At 42.3% G+C, this 22,078-nt stretch overlaps 1 protein-coding gene and 1 non-coding gene across 2 annotated transcripts in view; both read right to left on the reverse strand.

Moving 5' to 3' along the window:
* Positions 1 to 1,316: 1,316 nt before the first annotated feature.
* On the reverse strand, positions 1,317 to 1,398 carry trnas-cga. Its single transcript has one exon. It is a non-coding gene; the product is annotated as a tRNA-Ser (tRNA).
* Positions 1,399 to 2,396: 998 nt separating this feature from the next.
* gfod1 (glucose-fructose oxidoreductase domain containing 1) overlaps positions 2,397 to 22,078 on the reverse strand; it is a 34,031-nt gene continuing 14,349 nt past the window's right edge. Inside the window, exons 2-3 of the mRNA XM_047568100.1 lie at positions 9,527 to 9,720; positions 2,397 to 9,428 (exon numbers count right to left, since the gene is read on the reverse strand). Coding sequence (XP_047424056.1) covers positions 8,688 to 9,428; positions 9,527 to 9,720 — 935 coding nt within the window. The 3' untranslated portion in view covers positions 2,397 to 8,687. The remainder of the gene's footprint in view (positions 9,429 to 9,526; positions 9,721 to 22,078) is intronic.

Genomic DNA, 22,078 nt, shown 5'->3' on the forward strand with positions numbered 1-22,078 from the left:
CCACATCTTGTGTCAGAGCGGTGGATTAATATGCAAAATGTCTGCAAGTAGTTTTTCAAACATAACTTTTCTTTCACAGAAGAATATCCATTTATATTTTTGTTTAATAGCTGCTTGAGAAACAGCTCTAGGTCTCTTGTATACTGCTGTCATAGATTTCTGCAACCCTACCGTTCTTCCTTTTAAAATTCTTTCCAAGAATGTCAGATTAACTAATGGAGAGTGTTGTGGCATGCTTATTTTCACAGTGTTTTCTAACCAGCAAACATTTTCTGTGCTGCCGGCAGGTCCTCTCCATGAAAGACCGGCCATTAGTAGGGCATTAGCTGTTGTGGACCTCCTTGATGGGAAGAATCCCTCATTAAAGCAGCACTGGGAAAGTAGCACACTAGGAATAAAACTGCTTTGTTTTCGCAAGATCTCATGTCAGCTGATTTAAAAACTAGAATAAATGCAATGGCCCAGCTTTTGATGCACCTTTCCTCTCACTAGGGCAGACGTTGAGTTTTCAATGTGAAATTAGCCTGCATTTATTGTGTACTGACCTCTCTCTGGTGTTCATGTTTTTCTGGAAAATTAATGGCTGTGAATAAAATGACAAGAGACGAGACATTTGTGATTTCATGGCCATGATGAAAGGGACCACTAGCACACTCACAGGGTCGGGTCTATTCACTTCCACAAACTGAGGTTGGATACAATAAACACGGCTTCATCCAGCAGCATATATGTGTGAATATGCAGGAAGATGGAGCCTGTCGGAGGAGTTCTCTGCAGAACAGACACAGTCTCATGATCTCATGATACAGTTAACAGCATTTTCATGGGCCTCTTGAGCTTTTTAATTTTCCTCCCGACATTACGAAGAATATGAAACACCCACTACAAACTGAAGCCTATGAATGTGTCTTTCAACTCTCTGGTTTAAAGGATGTAATAATTACCCGACTGGATGACAAAAAAAAAATCTCAGAGTACTGTCCACTGGTAAGTTTGAACTTTGGCATTTTTCATATTGTTTTATTGTTTTATGATAAGTGGCATCATTGTGCATAAACAAAGCAATGTAACATTGCTCATACCAGTGATAGTGAATCTGTTTGACCTTTCATTACTACTAGTTCTTGCTCTGGGGATTCAGGCTTTAGAAACACTGTCATACCTACTGCATTTGCTTTATTCGCTTTTTTGTTGTCCAGTAGCACAGATAAAAGAAACTCCCCCAATAGTGTCTAATGTCAGTAATTAAATTTGACTGTTCACTGTGTTGCTCACAAGACACTATAGTGATCCACCTTCCGAGGATCATAAACATCCGTCATGAACAAGATTCGAACCTGTGCGGGGAAACCCCATTGGATTTCGAGTCTAACGCCTTAACCTCTCAGCCACCACGACTCAGGTGCTGTTGTTCTCCATCACCAATCTTACCTTCCTGCAGCATCTGAAGCATGGCAGCTTTCACTTTCTGCCTCACAAACCGTGGGTTCTTCAGGTCTGAACATTTGTCTTTGTCTTTAGTCAATTCCTCCAAGTTCTGGATGACTCCATCTTTCTGGACGTACTATGTCCTCAGTTAGGCTTTATTTGATCATCTTCTGCTGAATGAATCTTGGTTCCATTTCTCCTTTTTGGCTCCTAGAAGTGCTGCAGTAGCACAAAAAAGCAAACACCCCCAATAGCGTTTAATGTCAGTAATTATATTTAACTGTTGTTGTGCTCTTTTGTATAAGCAGGTTATCAGAGGTTCAGATGGTGCTTTAGGAAAGGGGCAAAGTAGAGAATATACAAATAACTCCACAAGCACTTTATAAGGAACACCAAACTAAAACTGGGCCAAACCTAACTCTAAACTCCAAACTCTGGGTCAGGCCATGCTACAGTTTTCTTCTTGTAACTTGGAGCAGGTGCGTCACTAGGCTTTAAGGACAGGGGAGGCTTAAGCCCTGAAAAATATTACTTAATTACTTGAAATACATCACGAGTGGATTGGATAAGGACGCACTAAAGAGACTAGCTCTACCGTACATAACGAAGTAAAGGGAAACTGACAGATTTATGATCACATTTAAGTCCTTGATGACAGGTTATATGATTATTTATTTAAACTGATACGCTGGCTGCTTTATATTGAATTTTTTGGCACAAACAAAAAACAAAAAAAACAACAACCATCAGCTATTTTGCCTTCTCCATGCATCAGTATGAAATATCGTCATAATAATGCATCATCTACAGCAGCCAGCAGGGGTCAGCGCACACTTAAAATAGGTCACTACAGTCTCACACACTTGAACTTATTTAATATTACAGAAAGTCTTCAACGTTTCACAATCAGATTGCATTGCATACATTTACGATGACGTGGAAAATAAATAAATAAACTGGAGTCAGTGTAGATGTACATGTTTGTTTTTATTCCATAGAAACTGCAGCATTAGACAAGTGCTGAAGCCATAAACCATGTTGCAGAGACACACACACGCTCTCATACACTTATCCACACACGGTCGGTCAATGCCGAGCACTGGGTGCAGACACTGACAAACAGATAAGAGGGTAAACAAAACCTGGGGGCGGGGGCAATTAACTGGAGTGCACCATCATAATTTACAGCACGCAAGAACTCAAGGGAGAAAGGGGGGGTTCATTTCCATGACACCAGCTGACCTCCTAAAAACTGTGTTTCATCCTTAACGGATAGAAAATATAAATTATTCCTACAGTAAGTACATTCTCTAGAGTAAGACCCATAAATATGGGAGCGGAAGGTACAGTATGTACAGAGGTCCATGCATCCACGATATACATACATGACAATAAATATTGGATATAGTCACAATACAGCATCAGAATATCAGGATATCTGTTTTTCTATTTGAACACGTGGAGCAGGCGAGAGTCAGCGTTCATCAACCAGACAAGGAAAGGGAAAGGCAGTCACCACCTGTATCTGTCTCCTACTGCTTTCTATTAAACAGTGTTGTCTCGGTTACTCCTTAAAGAATGTGAAGGCAGGAGAAGGAAGGGGAGAGGAAATCATTTCGGAGGAGGGGAGGAGGTCTATGGAAGCACCAGTGAGCTTGTACTCCAGGCTTGTACCTGACTCACGATAGAAAGGAAAAAGAAAAACTGAACTCTAGAGTCACCCAGTGGAAAAATGCGTAAATGAAAAGCAAATAAAAATCTTTCTGAATACTGATTTTAAAACGCCCCCATGGGGAGTTCATCCTTAGAGAAAAGAGGGAGACCTACAGAGGATTGAGGGTGGTGTGCTACTGTGTGTGTGAGTGAGAGAGAGGGAGAAAAAAAAAATCCAAGGCCGAGCATGGCAACGTGGCATCCGGTTGCTAAGTAACGGTCTCCGAGGGTAGAAGAAGCGCCCTCATCTCCAAAATGAACTATTTTCCCCGCTGCCCTGACCTCCTCCCTCTGCCACGGTGAACGAAGGCCTTTCCTGAGCAGTTGGTGAATGCTGGCGAGGCAAAGACGAGCAATTTGTAGTTACACTATAGGGAAACAAGGCGGGCAGGGGGCAGAGAGGTGGAACTGGAGCACATCATGCTGCACTTTTCTGACTAAATAAAAACAAAAAAAGTCTAACTGTAACAGCTTATTAAAATTCCTGTCATTAAATATTAAATGTTCCAGAAACCAGATATCGCCTCATGTGTTTCAGATGCAGATGTCACACAGAGATCCACACATTATAAGCAGCAAAGGGTTGGGATGTGAGAACTCTGTCCCCTCCACCCACATCGCCACTATTGAGATGTCTTCACAGATGAGGCGAGCCTCATGAAAAGACCTCTTTTCTCCATTAAGCATATTGCCAAACATCTGCACCGGCTGAGATGAAGAGCCTTGTGTTTGCAGACGCTAACGATACATTTGCACCACAGAGGTGGAGGATGGGGGACGAGCCCGCTGAGCTGTGTGATTGCGTCTCCGTGGACTTCCAGCTAGCACGGCAACACAGAGTTAGATCAAATCCAACTTTTTAAATACTTGAAAGAACTCACATTGGTCTGGTTAAGCCAATTTTATGAGTTACTATGGGGTTTTTCTCACCCTGGGTCACTAAATATCCAGGCTTATTTTATCACACTGGGTCTATTGTGTTTGGATCCTTAGACACAGACACTAAAACCTGCTCAGTCCAGGGCAAAGAAACAATCTGAGCCTAAATGCAGGAGCTTTAAACATTTAAATGTGAGTTTCACTTCAGTATCCTTGGAGGTGGATGAATGTCTGCAGTTTAATCAGCAATAAAAGTGACAATATCTCTGGAGAAAAAATCAAATTAAGTGCTTTCTAAATAACCTTCTCTATGGAACTTGATGGAAGCACTGGTGCAGCAGGGACTTGTGCTGTGGCCACATTTATATTTATGTAAAATTTCCAAATTCAGTCACTGGGTAAGACGTAATTTTATAGATCCAGTTTCCTGACTTCAGCATTTGGTGCACCTCCAATTAATTCCACCTTCTAAGGTAGACTAAACGTGGAAAAATACAGCCAGATGTTAGTAACTGAAACTGTGTCTATATTATATATAGATATCTGCTGAATCTATTATTTTGAACTGGGCTCAGTGACACTATCATCTTGACCGTCGAGCCACTGTTGTTCCTGTTTACAGTTTGTGCAACTGCCTAATCATTGTGGAATGTTTTATCGCCTTTTTTTTTGTTCTTCCTTTTTTTATGTTATTCTTCTGCGTCAGTTCTTAAATGAGTGGACCGACAAAAACAACACTTTAAGACAAGGGCCTGCACTTTAGCTGCCATTAGCGCCAAATGTCACAGTCAAGATAAGTTTATGGGAAGGAATCAGGACTCAGCAGACCTGCAAATGAAGTGTTACCAATAAGTTTAGCACTTGTTTTAAAGTAAAAGAAAAAACAAAAAGTAGTTTAAGGGAGTAAAAGTCACCTGCTGCTGTTAATGTGTGGTAGATGCAATATCTGGTCTCTCACCGTGTACACCAATCAGCCATTACATTAAAACCACTGACAGGAGAAGTAAAGAACATTGACCTTCTTGTGCTGGTAAACTTTAAGACATGACATTCATGTGCATGTTAACAACTCAGAAACATGAAGAACAGCACAAGATGTTGACCTGGCCTCCAAATTCACTGAACAAGTATCTGTGGGATGATCCACACAGGACACCCTCAGAAGACCCATGTCCATTCTCTGATAAGTCACAACTGTTTTGGAAGCACAAGGGAGACCTACACATTAGGGACCACACATTAGTCCTATTAGGGAGCGGGTCATGATGTTATGCTCTAAAAGGGAACTCGTTCACCTCCAAACTGCGCTCAGTGGGGACAAATACAGCGCCAAGGCCACTCCAGCACAAAGCTGTAAATCAGGTGGTAATAAAGTGGCCGATGAGGGAAAGGGGGAAAACTCCAGGAGCCTTCGGTTTCTTTCCTTTGTCTTATCCAGTGTCTGCTCAGCGCCTTAAAGACAGGCCGAGATTCAAGTTTTTTTTCTCTTCCAAAATCCAATGCACACCTAAACACAGAAGATAAAGTCCTGACTGCATTTTCCTTTACAGGTTTATATTTGGAGATCTCTTATCTAAGAGAAAGGGGGAAAGTCTATATGCAGATGAGATAAGGCGTTTGGCTCACAAAGGGCAATGATTTAACTAGAGTTATCTAAAAGAGAGAGATAGCTTATCAGTGTTGGACCAGAGGTTTTATTTTAGCGGACATTGATTTTCTGTTTTCCTACAATTTGCCAGTGCTAAATAGTTCTGATCACAGCAGGGGTTGGCGTGACACAAATGAACAGTAAAAGGGGGCAGACAGATAGAGGAGTATACAGGAGTTAGTCAAATTCGCATCTTAAGAGCAAACATAAAGCTTTTCTGAATTACGATTATTTTGGTCAGTACTGGATAAGTGGGGAACTAAGAAGCTGAACGCTCCAAAGGCCTCAGTCTGCTGTCAATCTCCCAAACACAACCTCAGGTCAGTCCACAAAACTTTAACGGCAAAGAACATAGAATAAATACCTTAACACTCCTCGAAAACATGTTCCTGTTCCTTGTTGTTGTTTTTTTTAACAAATAAAATACATACAGTACTTGTTTATTTCTGTAGACGAACATTGTTGTTTTGTAATATTATCATATGTACATTTTTCAGTAGTCGTTAAATAGATTCAGCTCAGCTTAACAACTTGAAACCACACAGAAGGATAGAGATGCATTAAAAAATTAACAGAAAAAAGTCAATCTTTTGGCTTGTAGGTGAATGTTTGTTCCTTGGCCTGTGATGACTGATTTTAATCTTCAGTTCATCTTCACTGGTTCTCTTTATAGATATACTGTTTGCAGGTCTGCAGCTGATACCTTTAAGAATACACGTGGCGGCACTCTGTAGTATGGTGTGTCAGTCGATGGCTGAGAATATCTATGACAAATATTTGCAACATGTTTTTGCATAAAAGTTGGAAAGTTACTCGTCCAGCAGACATATTTCTGGCCACATAGCAAATGTTAATTCCTTTATTTACTAACGGTCTTTTCAGCTGCTAAATGCATCACTATGTTTGTCATCTGGCTGCTGTTTGGCCCTGGGCAGGAGGCATGAAGTTCATCAGAGCTTTTTCACCATAGAAGATGTTTTGTTGGTTCACCTGCCAGGCTTTTTAACCAGAACTAGGAAAAGGCATCTTATCACTCTGTTTTCAGCAGATCTCCACCCACTCTTCAGACCTCATTAATAACTTTTAAAGCCCTTCATGGCCATGGACCTGGGATACATCGCTGACCTTTTAGCACCACACAGGCCGGCATGCACACTACACCCTTAGATCCTCGGCAGAGGTCAGTTCCAGGCGCCTGGCTGAAAAGTCAAGGTGACAGGGCGTTCAACTGTGGAATGATCTGCTTTAGGAAATCAGGTCAGCTGTGATTAAATCGCTACTTAAAACAAAAAATACTTTTATTGGAGAGCCTTTACTGGTTTTCTCTTCAGTTGCAAGCACTTTGTGATTTGAAAAGTGCTGTAAAAATAAAGATTGTTATTATTATTATTAATGAGACCAGCAACATGTGAGCTGGACGATGCGAAAGGGAACGGTTTGTTGACACATATTTGGCTTACTAAAAAATATTTATTGCTGCTCTTTTAATAAGTGAAACGGTAGTCACTGAGATACTGATAAGCAGATTAGGTCTGTCGGTTTTGGTCTTCTAATGGCGCTGTTAATTAAATACAGAATAACACCTCATAGCACTGCATTATAAAATGCTTTAGCTTTCCAGTGTTAACTGTATATCTGGGTATATTAAACATGAGCTTGCAGCAAGGATGACCATTGCATCGCAATATGAGGATGAAACCTCCACATAGCTTTAGCTTAAGGCTCAGTACAGATATGTACGCCATGCCAAGGGTCACAGTACCTCATGGCCAAGAACATCTACTCATATAGGACTAACAAGCTGATGTACAGCCTACTGGGACCACTTAAAGGCATACCATAGTGCAGATGTGTCAAAGTCATTTTAATTTGGGGATCACATACAGCCCAGTTTGATCTCAAGTGGGCTGGATCAGTATCATAACAGCATAATAACCCATAATTAGTGATACTCCAGACTTTTTCCATTTTTTAGTGGGAAGAAGTAGTAAATAGGAGAATGGTTACATTAAAAAAATAAGTGCAATTTGGACTCATTGCTGTCTGCTGTTTAGTCTTGGGTCTCAGTGTTGTGTTTTACCCACTTCTTTTATTAAAACACTGGACAAATTAGGAATACCAGTTATTTTTATCAAAAAATTGGTCTATGTAATTTGCGCACTTCGCAAATTCATTCTGTTGATTAGATTAGACCCTCTGCCAGGCCACTCTTGGTCCACGTGCCGTTAGTTATACACCTGTGCCATAGTGTATTCCAACCCTTTATCTCAAGCTGAAAGAAATGCTTTCTGCTGCAGTCTGTTCATATTGCATACATTAACCAGAGGTTGAATCCCTCTGAAAACCCCACCAGCCAAATGATTGATTTTTTTAAAATCTTTTTTTTATATCTTGTTTCACACACACAGAAGAAGCACAGAAGAAGACTGTATTTGTTTTAAAACATTCACTTGGTAGAACCAGTAAGTACTTCAGATTACGGCAACAACTGAGCGGCACAATTTGAAAAGACTATCGTTCTTCCTTGGCTGTCCTTGTTCGGACCCACAGTGTGAGGTGTGTTGTCTTTCCAGACCCAGTCATAGAGAAGAGAAGCAGAGTTGATCAAGCAGCGAGCTATGGGGGGGAGGGGGTTAGGAAAGTATCTGTGTGTAAAACGGAAATATTACAAGCAAAGCCCTGCGGCCAAAGGATCATATTGATCAACCGACTAACCAGCAACTGGTTTCACTCCCTGATATGCCTCCGCTGTACATCATAATGTTGCATGAATCAGTCGGATTTGCAAACGTGTCTCACCATAAGGTCTCAAGTTCGCAGTCAAAAAAAATTTAACAAATGAAAAAGCTTCCTTATAAATAAATGTTGATTATTAATCCCATTGATTTTCCTCTACTTTTGAGGATGCAGAGACCCTAACACCCTGGTGTAAACCCTCTGTAACAGCAACGATACAGAAACCGCTGATGAATTTAAATAAATGCAGTTCCTTCAGTGTTCGTGGTGAAGCAGGCGGACGCTAACAGTAGAGTGACATCCTACTTCTACGCATGGCCTCGCTGATCAAGTAGGCCGGGCTGATCTCCGGTTCCTCGGTCATGACTACAATGTTCTGCCACTCTCCACACTGGTTGGACTTCTTGATTGTATCCACCACGCAAAGAGCGTATAGGCAGTCCTCGAAAGTGGCGGCCATCGTCAGGGGCCTCCCGTCCCACGTCCGACGGTCGTCCTGGTCCTGAAATGCCTCCCGCACCGCCTGGATCATGCGGATTGTCCCTATGAGGTAAGGTGATGGAATGTCACTGAAGGCTTTCTCCGGCAACGAGGCCTTCTCAAGAGGTGTGGCGTCCTTGAGCAGGAGTTCAGGGCCGCCACCGCTCACCCCTCCACCGTTATTCTTTTGCCCGTACAGGTCCGTCCCTGTGACCGTCAACCTCCCAACCGTTCCGACGACTATCACCTCCTGCCGAAATTCTCCGGGGACATTAAAGTTGAGCGTAACGGTGCAGCAGGCGCCCCCCTCCAGGACCATCTGGAAGGTGCAGAAGTCGTCGCTGGTGATCTGACGGATGCCCCGGATGTGGTCTGTCTGTTTGACGAAGGTTTTGAGGAAGCCGTGGACCTTCGCCGCGCGTTGGCCCGTCAGAAACGTAAGCAGGTCGATGATGTAGCTGCCAACTGAATGAAGGCCTCCACCTCCCATCAGATCATCACAGCTCCAGTTATACTTCTTCCCCAGGAGGCTACCACTGTGGACCTTGAAGACAAGGAGTAGACGATGTAATATCTGGAGTTATGTACTAAACCAAATGAGTATCTCCCTTTTAACAATAAGCAATTGTTTTTTTGTCATACCTGGGCCTCACAGACCAGAAGTTCTCCAATGTACCCTTCCTCCAACAGCTCCTTCATCCGGACAAATGCTGGCAAGAAACGCAGCACATTTCCCATAATGCTCAACAACTTTGGGTAATACTGGGCGGCTGACATCATTCGAAAGGCATCCAGAGGCGTGGCGGTCCTGTCACAGATGACATTCTTGCCAATACCTGAAAAAGGAGAACAGAGACAATTCAGATTTAAGAGAAGAAGAGAGAGAGAGCGACATAATGGTCAGTCTCAGCAGCGTTTACAGACATAATATCCTCTTGAGCCTGATAACATCCCTTCGCCTGAAGAAACAATGCAGCTCTGCAAAAGTGGCAACTCCCACCAGGATTCAAGATTTCCCCACACTTTCTGGGCTTTCTCCTGTGCGTCATGGGAACTGTACGACAAAGGCAAATAAAAAGACGCAGCCTACATGGTATGTTCTGTACATAGCCCTGTCCTGCAGCTATAGCAAACAGAGAAGATCCTCTTCACAAAGTCCTTGAACACAATTTAAAGGAGTTCTGATATTTGCAGGAATGTTGGCCTCTTGACACTGTATGAAATCTAATTACAATTACTTCCAGAAACTCAAAAGGCCACTGGTATCGGCAAACACCCAAACATAACTGAGAGGAGAGGCTGGACCGTAAGGTTAGAGAAACAGTTTTTCTGTTACAGCTAGAAGAAGAGAAGTTGGAACGGGTAAATGAATGACCATTACTGACTGATTTAAGTCATCTGGCGCAGATAGGGACTGATTTTGCTGAATAAAGTGCAACGAAACAAATATTTGTTTCTGAGTTATGCTACAAAAACAAGGAAAAAGCTTTGACTTGATGGCACTATTGACTATACTGATCAGCCACAACATTAAAATCAGTGGCAGGAGAAGTAAATAACTTCAACCATCTTGTGACAATTCACTGTTCTGCTGGGAAACTTTTGAACTTGGCACTTGTGTCGATGTTATTTAGACATGTGCCACCCACCTAGACCAGACCAGACACCCCCAACCCATAACAATGACACTCGTTGATGGCAGCAGCCATCCCCAGCAGCCTGATACAGACACACAGACACAAAAAAATGCTTTAGGAAAAGCTCAAAAAAACATGAAGAACAGCGCAAGGTGTTGACCTGGCCTCCAAATTCACTAGATTTGAAACTGATCAAGTATCACACGACACCCCCAGAAGATCCATGTCCATTTTCTGATGAGTGGCAATAATGTTATAACTGATTGGTGTATGTCACCTGTTTACAAAGATCATCCATTTACAAAGGTGCACAATCGGAGGGTTCTCGGCCAAAAGCTCAAGGAAGTGAAGATGCTCTGCTTTTTATCAGATGTAGGAATTTCCAAATAATCTAGTTGGCCCTTATCCTGAAAACATTTTCCTTAGTCTGTTCCACGTTAGATAACAAACACAGACATACTACTACACACAGCATTTGAAGAGTCATTAGAGTTTGCTCTTGTGACCACAGCTGCTGCTTTAACTCAGTGCCCTCCGGTCTCACACAGTCAGCAGGGAGATGGTTAAAAAGCATACACATACACATATACACACTGTACAGTGGAGTATCACTTCGAGCCCCCGGAGTGTGAACAGCAGCACGCCACTTCTTTCCTACTCCTGGCTGTGGAGGCCGTGAGTGGAGGAGCCGTTCCAGTGAAGTGAACTTTCCCTGTTAATCTGCCATTAGCTGCAATTGGCCAGGCCAGGAAATTAATCCCTCTGACCCAGTTCTGAGAAGCACCATGGGAGCCCCCACCCACTAACCCTAGCCCTGCAGACACAAAGGCAAGCAACAACATTTCACCCCCCATTCCCTTCTTTTTGGCAGCAATGAGCACATACAGGAAAGATGCCTTGAGTAAGGCCCTTCAGGGTAAATACTAAATGCTCTGACTGATTTTTTGGCACTCATATTTAGCTCGGTGTCCTTTCAGCTTGCATAGCTACAACAACAAATACACATAATACTAGGCGGAGAAGTCAAGGCTATATGCAGTGTCAACTCATGACTGCACCGACATGTCCTCAGGCTCTATGCATGACCTTCACAGAGATAATAACAGCTCCTCCTCTGATCAGCAATGACCTTTTGCTCCTCATCTACAAAGCTCTGAAAGGTCAGGGCTGGCTTAGATGGGTCAGCCCGTTGAGTCAGCAGAGCTACTCCGAGAGAGAGAGAGCGGATGGACTGTGTGTGTGTGTAGTAGATTATGGAGGCAGCTCAACATGAGGTTCAATCACAGGAGTGACCAGAGAAAATCGACAGCTGGGAGACAAAATGATGTCAAAGTAAAGTGATCTGGTAGAGCACAAGGGAAAGAGGGAAACAGTGGGTGTGAACGGAGATGCGGAGGAAAAAGAGACATATATGTTTGTGCTACCTTGCTGAGGTTGCTGCCGTCATAAACTGTACGCAGTTGGACAATATTTTAGTCACTTTTAACCTCTTGAGATCCGAGTTTTTGTTTGGTATGCATTTTTAATTCCTCCACGGTATTTGGGATTAGTAGGACCTAAGACGTATAAAAACTAAGTATCAGCTTTGAACTGGAAGTAGTAGCTTTTGAAAAAAAAAAAAAAAAATGATGTCTTCATATGTGGACACTGGGATTATTTCATTATTTATATTATAATAAAGTCACCAATGTGTGACAAAATATAAAACTCTGTATATTAATACCTGACCAACAATTTGTATCTCGTCTGTTGAATGAATCAGATGAAATGTACACTATTATATTTTTACACCAACCCTGTTGACCCTTTGCTACCACTAGATGGCAGACTAAAGCATCCACTAATGGGAACATCAGGTTTAAATGAAGCAGATTAAGCTGCAATAAAACCTGAAACTTAATGTCCATATGAGGACGTGGGGTCTCAGGAGGTTAAGAGTTTGGGGTTAACTGTATCGCTTGTCCTGGAGCTGGTAGAGGTGGTCCTACAGTCTAACTGTTATCATAGTAGTGGTTGGCTGGTTCCCTCCTGCTCAGAAACCTGCAATTGAGGAGATGACAGTGTCACTTGGAACGTTAACTGCACTGATTCTGATGACACTGATTTTTAAAGGCTGTATTATTCAGACCAGCTCTACAATCAGAGAGCCTGACCCGACACCAGGAGCTGGGGGGTCAGTGAAATAGCGACAGTTAACTCTGCACCAGCAGAGTGAAGTGGAGCTCAACTTGCAGGTAAATGTCCTGGCCCAGTGGGAGAGCAGTAATGGAGCAGAAAAAAACCTCCAGCACAGCAGCTCCAGTCCCTAAACATCAATAATTCATGCACAAGGCTTTTCTAACCCAGAGAGTTTACAGAGAGAGACCGCACAGAGGAGGCGAAATGAATCCTATAGATGTTATATAAGGGATACAACAAACTAATAAGATAGATAACTGAGAAGATAAGGGTAATATGATGCAATTTTGGGCGGCACAGTGGTGTGTAATGCTGATGCCCACTGGGCCCTTTCTGGGTGGAGTTGTATGCTCTCCCAGTGTCTGCGTGGGTTTTCTCCAGGTACTCGGGCTTCCTCCAAAGACATGCTTATTGAGTTAATTGGTGTTTCTAAATTGACTCTGCCATGGACTATAAATTACAACACCTTCTAAGACTAAAAAAAGTGCTTCTCTCAGCAGCAGTGAATGGTGGCAGCTCGCCTTCACGTGTGTTTGACGTGCAGACTCTTGACATCCTGTCAGATAGAATCAGCTAGCCTCACAGACTGAAATGAAGTCCCGTCATCTCAAAGACCTGAGGTCCAAAGCCATAAACAAAATCCAAGACAAAGTGGTTAATACTGAAAAGTAACATTGAGCCTTTCTTTTTATGAGAAAGAGAAGCAGAACCACCACTCATCAGAAGGGGAGCGTTTTTCATTTCTCATTTCACATGACTACCGTTTAATAAGTCAAATATCCGGCTCATGATCAGTAAAGTTAATTTGTTAATCTCATTGAAGGGACAGAAGAAAGAGACTTTGGAATTAATAGGATGAAACAGATGACTAACCGAATACACCATGTTAACATCATTACAGCATGAACTATGAGCTCTGTGTACAATGGATTTAATGAGAGAAACCACTGGCAGCGGGTGTCTGGCAGGATGGACGCACGGATGACTCCGTTCTCTTTGGGACTATTTCTTTAGATTAATTTGTGCAAATGAAACGAAGCCTGACGGTGTCGAGAATTTCCACTGGTCACATGTGAAGTGTGACCACTAAACGTGCGCAAAACGCATACATCATTTCCTGCAACAGGCGGTATTTGTAAAAACAGGATGTGTAGTCAATAATGTGAGCAGTAGATGTATACTGCAGACAAGGCCTTGGATCTCTCATGTAACATGCATCAGTTTTTTGTAGTTATCTTAAGACGATGGGATTAGGTTGAAATTTAGACGTCTATTTTCATCAGCTTGATGTCCAGTCCTTCCCTGAACTCTCCATGAACCCTCTGGAGGACAAGCAGTGGCAAATTATTGTTATGATGTGTAGTAGCAAGAAGGTAGGACCCAAATGCAGCACGCAAACACAGAAATTAGGGCCTGGATGAAATAATTTTTAGTTTGTTTAGTTTAGCAGTGCACTTAAGAACGAGGTAACTACAAGCGCTGCAGTGTGAGGCACGGTAGTCTAAAACATACACAGCAGATAGACACAACTCAGGAAGCCAGGAACCATGAGGGAACGTGAACAAGCAGGGAACTCAGCAGAAGAACTGATAAAGGGAAAGACAGGAATGTATATACACACAAAGCCTAATGAGACACAGGTGAGACTACTGAGGGAGGAACACACAAGGAGGAACCAATTAAACTATCAATGGAGGGAAAACACAGGTAATACATGAACAGTCAATACCATGATATTAATGAATACATAAACGACAAGTAAATATTCAACTGAAATCCAGCAGAGGGCGTTGTTAAAATTAAACCTGTTCAGGTTAAGGAGGGCTGAATTAATATGAGAGGGACTTTAGTGGTTTAAGCTTCACGGCAGGAGTCACCAGTTAGTTGAGAGCGTTGGAATCTCATTTCTGTGTTTTATTTGTTTCTTTTGATCCACGATGAATGACACTGATCGCTGACAGCGGCCTGATGTTGACACTGCTCTGTTCAAACAGGCGAGACTGTGGTATTTAACTGTAACATCAACTGCACATGTTTATTAGACTTTCTTTACCTTGAACTGTCTTTATTGTGAGCAGAATGAGATGTCACAAGGTTATTGCTATACGGGTTTCATTTAAAGACACTCCATATTAATTTGTGTCTGTTTGAACAAGACTTAAGAAAATATGCAGCTGTATACGTCTGGCAAAAATGGTTCACATGCATGTTTTCTTTATACATGCTCAATGTTTTAGTCATGAACTTATTAAATATTAATGCACGAAACCCCTGAACTGAATCTTGTGTGAAACAGAGACCACTGTTTATGTCCGTCGTGCAATCTCATTTATTATATGACAATAAAAATACTACACGAGTGTCTTTACCTAATATATAGCACCGTCTTATGCAAACTGGACTTTCTACCTCCTGTTAGTCTCGTGCATGTTGTTATGCCTCTGGGCTTCTCTAATAGACGTGTTTAACCATTTTGCTAAGACAACGGGAGAAAGAACAGGTTACACTTCTTGTTGGAAAAGCACACAGGAACCGAGAAATGAACAGAGCCATGAAGAGAGACAAAGAGAGAGCAGCTGCATCATTACTAGTGAAGGCCAACTCTCTCCAGTCCAGTGCCTCTCTCGGCTTTCTGCCACGCACCATCATCTGGGCCTAGCCGCTTGGCTCAGAGAGTATCCTACCGAACACCACACTGCGTCCTCACTGCAGCACAAACAAATAAGGGCACGGCCTGGAAAGGAAGGAGGGACATAAGGCTTTGTGTGAGATTTTACACCTCTGCTGCGTGGGAGTGGCAATGCTGAGGAAGGAAAGGCTGGAAGTGGCAACTGTGCAGGAAGGTGAGGTTTGGGTTTAAGAGAGGGCGAGGCTGATAGATTTGTTCTTGATGGTGGTAGCGACCTGATAGACGCAACAATAACTGCTGTAAAACCTATAACACAGCACGTTCTGATCATAACCGACGCACTGGAAAAAATGCTTCCCCCTCTCTTTCTTCAGCAAACAGCTGTACACGAGGTGACGTGTTTCCCTGCTAAATCCATCTCTGATGCGGCCCAACAGCTGGAACTCAGCACATAGGAAAACCAGGTGGATTAAGGAGGATGCTGAACGCATCTACACAATAGGAACCTCCGTCCGAGGATGCCAGAAATAGAAAAGCCTGAGGAACCGGTCAGGAGCGATAGCGATCTGCCACGCTGTGCTGTGCATGTGCTCCTGCAGGGTGAGGGTCAGGAGCAGGAGACGTGTCAGGGAGGAGCCTCTCAGCATTCCTACACGCTGATGAAAGCGATTCGTAGTACAACATGATCCCCGTACAGTAGTGAATAGTGTCATGCTCGTCTTCTTGACACTGTTACGCTTCAAATGAAGTGTTTTGAATGAATGTTAGTTTGCGAAAATGTATGTAAATACGTATTTTCTTTATGCATACTCGTTGAGGCACTATGAGACTACTGTTGACTAGAGGTACAGGTCATGTTGTGTGACACGCACTTTAATTCTTTGAATTTGATCTTTAAATCCTAAGAGATAATACTGTTACAAAATCTGCTTTTAAATTGCAACAGTTTGCTCAGTCCTGCACTAAATCCTTTCTTCATGAATGTGGTATTTCTGCATTAGTTTAAAATAACGGTTTAATACTACTGGGTTATATTGTGTTGCACCTACACTTGTTTCTTTTATTATTTTGGCAAACCAATTTTATGCAGCCTAACTAACCAAAGCACCACATCCTCCAAAATAATCATCCAGTTGAATTGCTGTTTCAACACAGAGACATTTGAGCTGCTTTGAAAGCAATTTGCGCCTTTCTGGTGAGTGCATGCATGAGATGTGTGGATAATTACATGAGTGTATAATACTATGTGTGGCAGCTGTGACTGCACAAAAGGAGATGCAAGCGGGCCTGACAGATCATAAAGCATCCTCCCACCACCGAAGCACAGGAAAAGTAATTAGCTTTGTCTGTTTAGGCCTGTGGAATTGGTAAAGCTCTAAAAATCGCACACAAACACATGCACAGTGAGGGTGTAGTCAAGCGATTACGACTGAGACGTGGTTGAAAAAAACGGGGTCGGTTCTGTGTAGTCTGCCTCATAACAAAAAATAAAAAGACCTGTCCATCAGAGCATCAGAGAAAACAATTTATAGACAATTCACATGTTAGAGTAGAAGAACATTTATTGTAACCGTGTAAAAGAGCTGTCCGTCTACAGTCTGAAAAACATACAGGGGTAGACACTCAGAGAGACAGGCCGGGCTCATCTTTCTGCTGATTACCTCAAATTAAATTTGGTTTAAAGCAATTACAAAAAGGGAGGGCATGGAAAAAAGAGACAGACACGAGGAAGTGTACATTCACATCGCCGTATATGTCTCTTTCTGGATGTAGATCAGTGGAAAGCAAGCTTTCTGCTCACTAATTGCTCGCATTGTGCGTGTGACTGGCATGCGTTCCCAGTCTGAAATTACCATGTAAATGGTAACCTTTACAGCAGTGATGGATGAACACTGTAACGTCTGCCTTTCAGCTGCAGCTGGAGCAAAAGCAGAGACACAGCCCACCGCACACAGGCCGAGGGGAAGGCTGGAGCTGGTGATCTGCCTCCATGTACCCAGGGATTTAATGGGTTTTCATTTATTTGGGTAAAACTGGGAGGTGGACAGCCTGTCTGGTCAGTCTTTAATGGAAGGACCAGTTGGTGACAGCAGAGTGGAGAGGCCATCAGCTGCGCATCAATAATTTATGAAGGCCTTTTGATGAATGAAGCCACTGACCGATCACTGTGAGATAAGATTGTACTACAGAACTGAAGGCGCATTGTAAGTCAAACAAACAATGTCAGTATTTCTGAAAACAAGGATTATTGTATTTTTAAAAATATTATATGTAATGTACTATGGTTTTGTATCAAAACACAACAGTTTAGATACATAAAGGAGTGGGTAGTGTATTTTTGCTTTACATAAGTTTCAAAAAAAGCAGCTGGCATCAAAAGCCTTTGACTGGTTGATGCTTCACCTCATCGTTAGATCCCTGAACACGGCTGACCTTGATTTGTTGCACACTGACTTAGAGGATTTCAGAGGAGCAGTTTTGAAGCTCAGTGTGACTAGTGCTGGCCGTCAGGCCGTCTTTACTCCTGATGTGAGGCAGGCAGCTAGCGACTTGGGACTACACCCACCTGTCACTCCAAGCAGCACCGCCCTTTAATATTCATAACTTTTAGTCTTGATGTAAATTACGCACCTGAAATACATAAAAAGTCAACCTTGTCTTACCTTTTATGAATGCTTTTATATTTATGCTTTATATGTTGTTCCAGGCAGTAAACATGATTAGTGCTGGTGTAAAGTTTAACTGGGACCGATGTGCAGCGACTTGCTTTTGGAGTTAGCCTCAAATGGCTGTTCGGTGAACTGCAGCTTTTATACTCTCATTCTCCAGCGTTTTCCCAGAAGTTTCCACCTTGGTTGTGCAGTATTTAACCCTTTATGGGGCAAGGAACCACATATGTTAAGGTCAGCACACATTTCAAATTGTGTGCCTGTTCCTCTCAGTGAAGTTTAGAAGCATGTGGTTTTCACTCAGCCAATCAGAGAAGATCAAGGAAACATTTTCAGGTCAAACCACTGTCAAATGTGGTCTTCTAGGTGTAGAACATGAATGCTGAGCATAACTGATTCATTAGGTACTACGAAGAAGAAGTCGACTAACGTTGTCTAATGTGATAATGTGTATATTGTTGTATGTCTGAATCAGTACGTATGTTCTAATGGTCTAATGTTTACCACTTAAGGACTTGAGGAACCATACATGGTGAATTCATTAATCTTGATTTTCTCCATGTAAAATAAAAATTTTGATGAATTTCACAAAAATAAAACAATCTTCTTATGCCTTACAATAACGCTCTAGGGTTGAAATTTAGCAGCTTTAGCAACTTCCATCTAAAATGGGCTATAAAACTGCATCATTCCATCACACTTCAGACATTTTCCTCCATTTATTGTGGGAGTTGAGCTTGGAGAATTTATCACGCAGCATACTCTTAAGAGCATGCGTCCAGACGGACTAAATCTAAGTTGCTGACAGGGATAATAAAACAACAGCAGGTTCCATGTGGGGTCTGTATTGTCCGTATTGCAGCTCTAGGTCCATTAGCGCGCAGCCGAACCATGAATGATGACGAAGCATTAGCATCACTTAGCCGGCTTTACCCCTTCAGCTAATGCCCTTGAAGTGCAAGGAGTTTAGCATTCCTAAATGTGTGTAAGTGCTGCCATTAACCCCAGCACCAGAGCGGCTCGTAGCTACTGTGGAGACGAATAGTATCCAAAGGAGTTGTTTGCACATGTGAAAGAACATGCACTATGTGGGCTCCATTCAGGATGGATAATACACAACGTTTTTATCAGATCTATCAAAAAACACTGCAACAAAATTAGAAGGCTCAGCTAAAATTTACTGATAAGCGTTTAATCCCAAATGAGGAAAAACAACAACCCTAACCCCAAACAACAACAAAGCGAGTTTGCAGCTACAGTTTAAAGACACACATACAAAGGTAAATGTGTGTGTGACAGGCTTCCACCTGCACCCCCCATGGTCCTCCAGGGTCTAATTAACTGCTGGGCTGAACCGCTACCCCTCCTCTCTAATCACTCTGACACACGCACTCAGCATCCTAATCAGCACACTTCCCCCTCGTAGTTTATATGGAAACACAACCAAGGACAAATGAAACATGGCTGCCGATGACAGAGCTGCCTGCCGCCTCACAAAGAGCCCCCTCAGATCCTCCCTGTGCTATTTGCATTTTACTCTTGGAACAAGCCTTCATTTGCCTTTGTCAGGCATAGGTCGAGCTGAACGGACTGTCCGCTGTGACGCACATGTGTGCTTTTTATTTTTTATTTTTTGCTGGGTTAATTGCTAAATTAAGGTGATTTAAAGAGCACTTCAGCACTTGCGTACTAATGAATGGTTGGAGTGGGCATGTCTTGCTTGTCATGATTAATCATGTGTATGTGTCCCAAGTCCTCAATTACAGACGCATGGTGGAAATTAATGTCAGACTATTAAAAGCTGCTTCGGAGACAGAAAAAATTAATAGAGACTGCACAAACATCTGAGTAAACCTGCAGAGAACAGCAACTACAACCAGCTGTCATCAATAATATATACACTAGGTAATTGATTCTTTGCTCCATAGAAACTAATCCCAATGTTATGGTGACAGAGCACAGGCCACAGTGTCTTACACTAAAGAGAGTGGTTCTAAATATTAGATGATGAAAAAAAATTTGTTAAGTTAATAATAAATTGATGATCAGAGATATTTAGGGCCATGAGACACCAATGACTATTTTCAAGGACCGTCAGTGACCCTGTTTTTTCCTACACAGATGATGGCTTTTCAGGTGACTCAGCATGTTAAACAAGTCAGTCAGAGAGATCAAGATGTGATCTGCTGATGACTGATAGAAGAGTATTAGGACCCTCCATTTATTTATTTCTAATTACATGCTATTCCCTGCTATTTCAGCTTGCATGAATGAGGCCACCTCCTCCAAGCTTGTGTGCTTGTACATTTGTCTCTTTCAAAGTTCTAACACTGATATCTGCACTGTGTTTGTGAGCTAAAAGAGAAAGTATTTCTTTGTTACTAAAGCCGAGTCTGAAATATAGTTTCATCTAACTGCCTGCACAGCATTTCGTAGAAGCAGTCACATGTGCTGGTTGTTACAGAACAGGTCGACAAAAGGTCGACTTTTCTTTTCGACATTGCATTTGGACTTTCGAATTCGAATTCTCAAAGGGCATGATGAAAACAAAATCTACCTTTCCCCTCATAGGTGGCCCTAACACTCCTCCATAATACATCAGATACATAAGACACAAAGCACTGTACACAGTGTAATACTGCATCTTTCAAAGGAATGTGAAGGACAATGTGGATCATTATCACTATCTCTATCTCTATTGTCATCATGCAGCAGAATAATGCACTTATCTTGAGACTGTACACATCGAATCCATGAGTGTACAGATTACCAACATGTTCTCATGAATCGAGTTGACTGTTTAACCTTAGTGACTCTCTAGGGCGGCTGCACAGACAAAATGAACTCAGTCCATTATGGTGTGAAAAATAGCGCCAGTGCAGCTTTACTTTTTATTTTGGATAGCTAACACACCAGACAGTCACTGAACTGCACCACCTACATAAACTGTGTCTTCTTCTCCACAGTGGATCTGAATACAGTATCTCTTGTGCGTACTGTCCTTTTAACGCCACCAATTTCCGCACTGTGCAATAAATAAAGGATTATCTTATCTCAATGCAAAAAAAGACAAGGGTGCTGTCTAGGTTCAGTAAGAGCTGAACATTTCCAGAGTGGCCATTTGGGAAGAGTCAAGCGTTTCCAAACGGCTATGGGAGCGCCACCCCTCTTTTCTGTCGGGACCATGAAGGACATCTTTGTGTCAGACGAAGCTGCTGAGAAGGGAATGAGAAGGAGGTGACGGGATGAAGATGGGAATGCTAATAAGCAGCAGCGAGCGAATGGTTACAGCTCACTTTTGAAATCCCACACAGCCAAATACACGCTGGCTAAGGAGCGCATGACTCCTAGGCACTATACTGTTGGCCATCAGAGTGCAATTCCACCTTAAATTTGATTTACACGCATTACCATTAAACAGCCAAACCATGAGCAAACAACATCATTAACGTCAACATTCAACTAATGTATGGAGACATCTTCAACTGCTTTCGTCTCAAAAGGGGAAGACGCTGATCCTGAGCACATGTGCCAGTGATGCTGCAGCTATCATCCATCTGGCTGTCAGGGCTGACCTGAGGATGGATGGACACAAACGAACCTCCTTCTTTTTTTCGGGATACAGAAAGAACGAGGACACCGATGCTCGGGTGAGTCCACACTGTTGTCATGGTGACAACACACTCCGACACCACTCACTCACTCGCTATGTCTGCCACCAGAGGTCAAGGAAAGAAAAGCAGAAGCCAAAAAAGAAGGAGACTGAAGGGAATTAAGGGAAGATTAAATCTACTGACAGAAGAGTTGATAGCAGCAATTCATTAATTAGTTGTTCATTGGGTCAGAATTAGCCAAATGCAAAATTTCACCATTGTTGAAAGTGAAGCAGGAAGAAGAAATAGAAATTAAGCTTGGTGGCGTTATTACAGAGTTACACTTTAGTCTTGGACCTTTGTTTCAGCTTTTTAGGCTAATCAGAAGCTAACTTGATGCTTTTTATTCATTTAGCCATTTGTTGTTTTCAACATGCTTAAGAAAAATCTGTTTTAAACCTTTTGTGCTTTCTTTCAGCAGTGAGTGA

Source organism: Mugil cephalus, chromosome 18 (genome assembly GCF_022458985.1).
Source record: "Mugil cephalus isolate CIBA_MC_2020 chromosome 18, CIBA_Mcephalus_1.1, whole genome shotgun sequence".
Classification (NCBI taxonomy): Eukaryota; Metazoa; Chordata; class Actinopteri; order Mugiliformes; family Mugilidae; genus Mugil; species Mugil cephalus.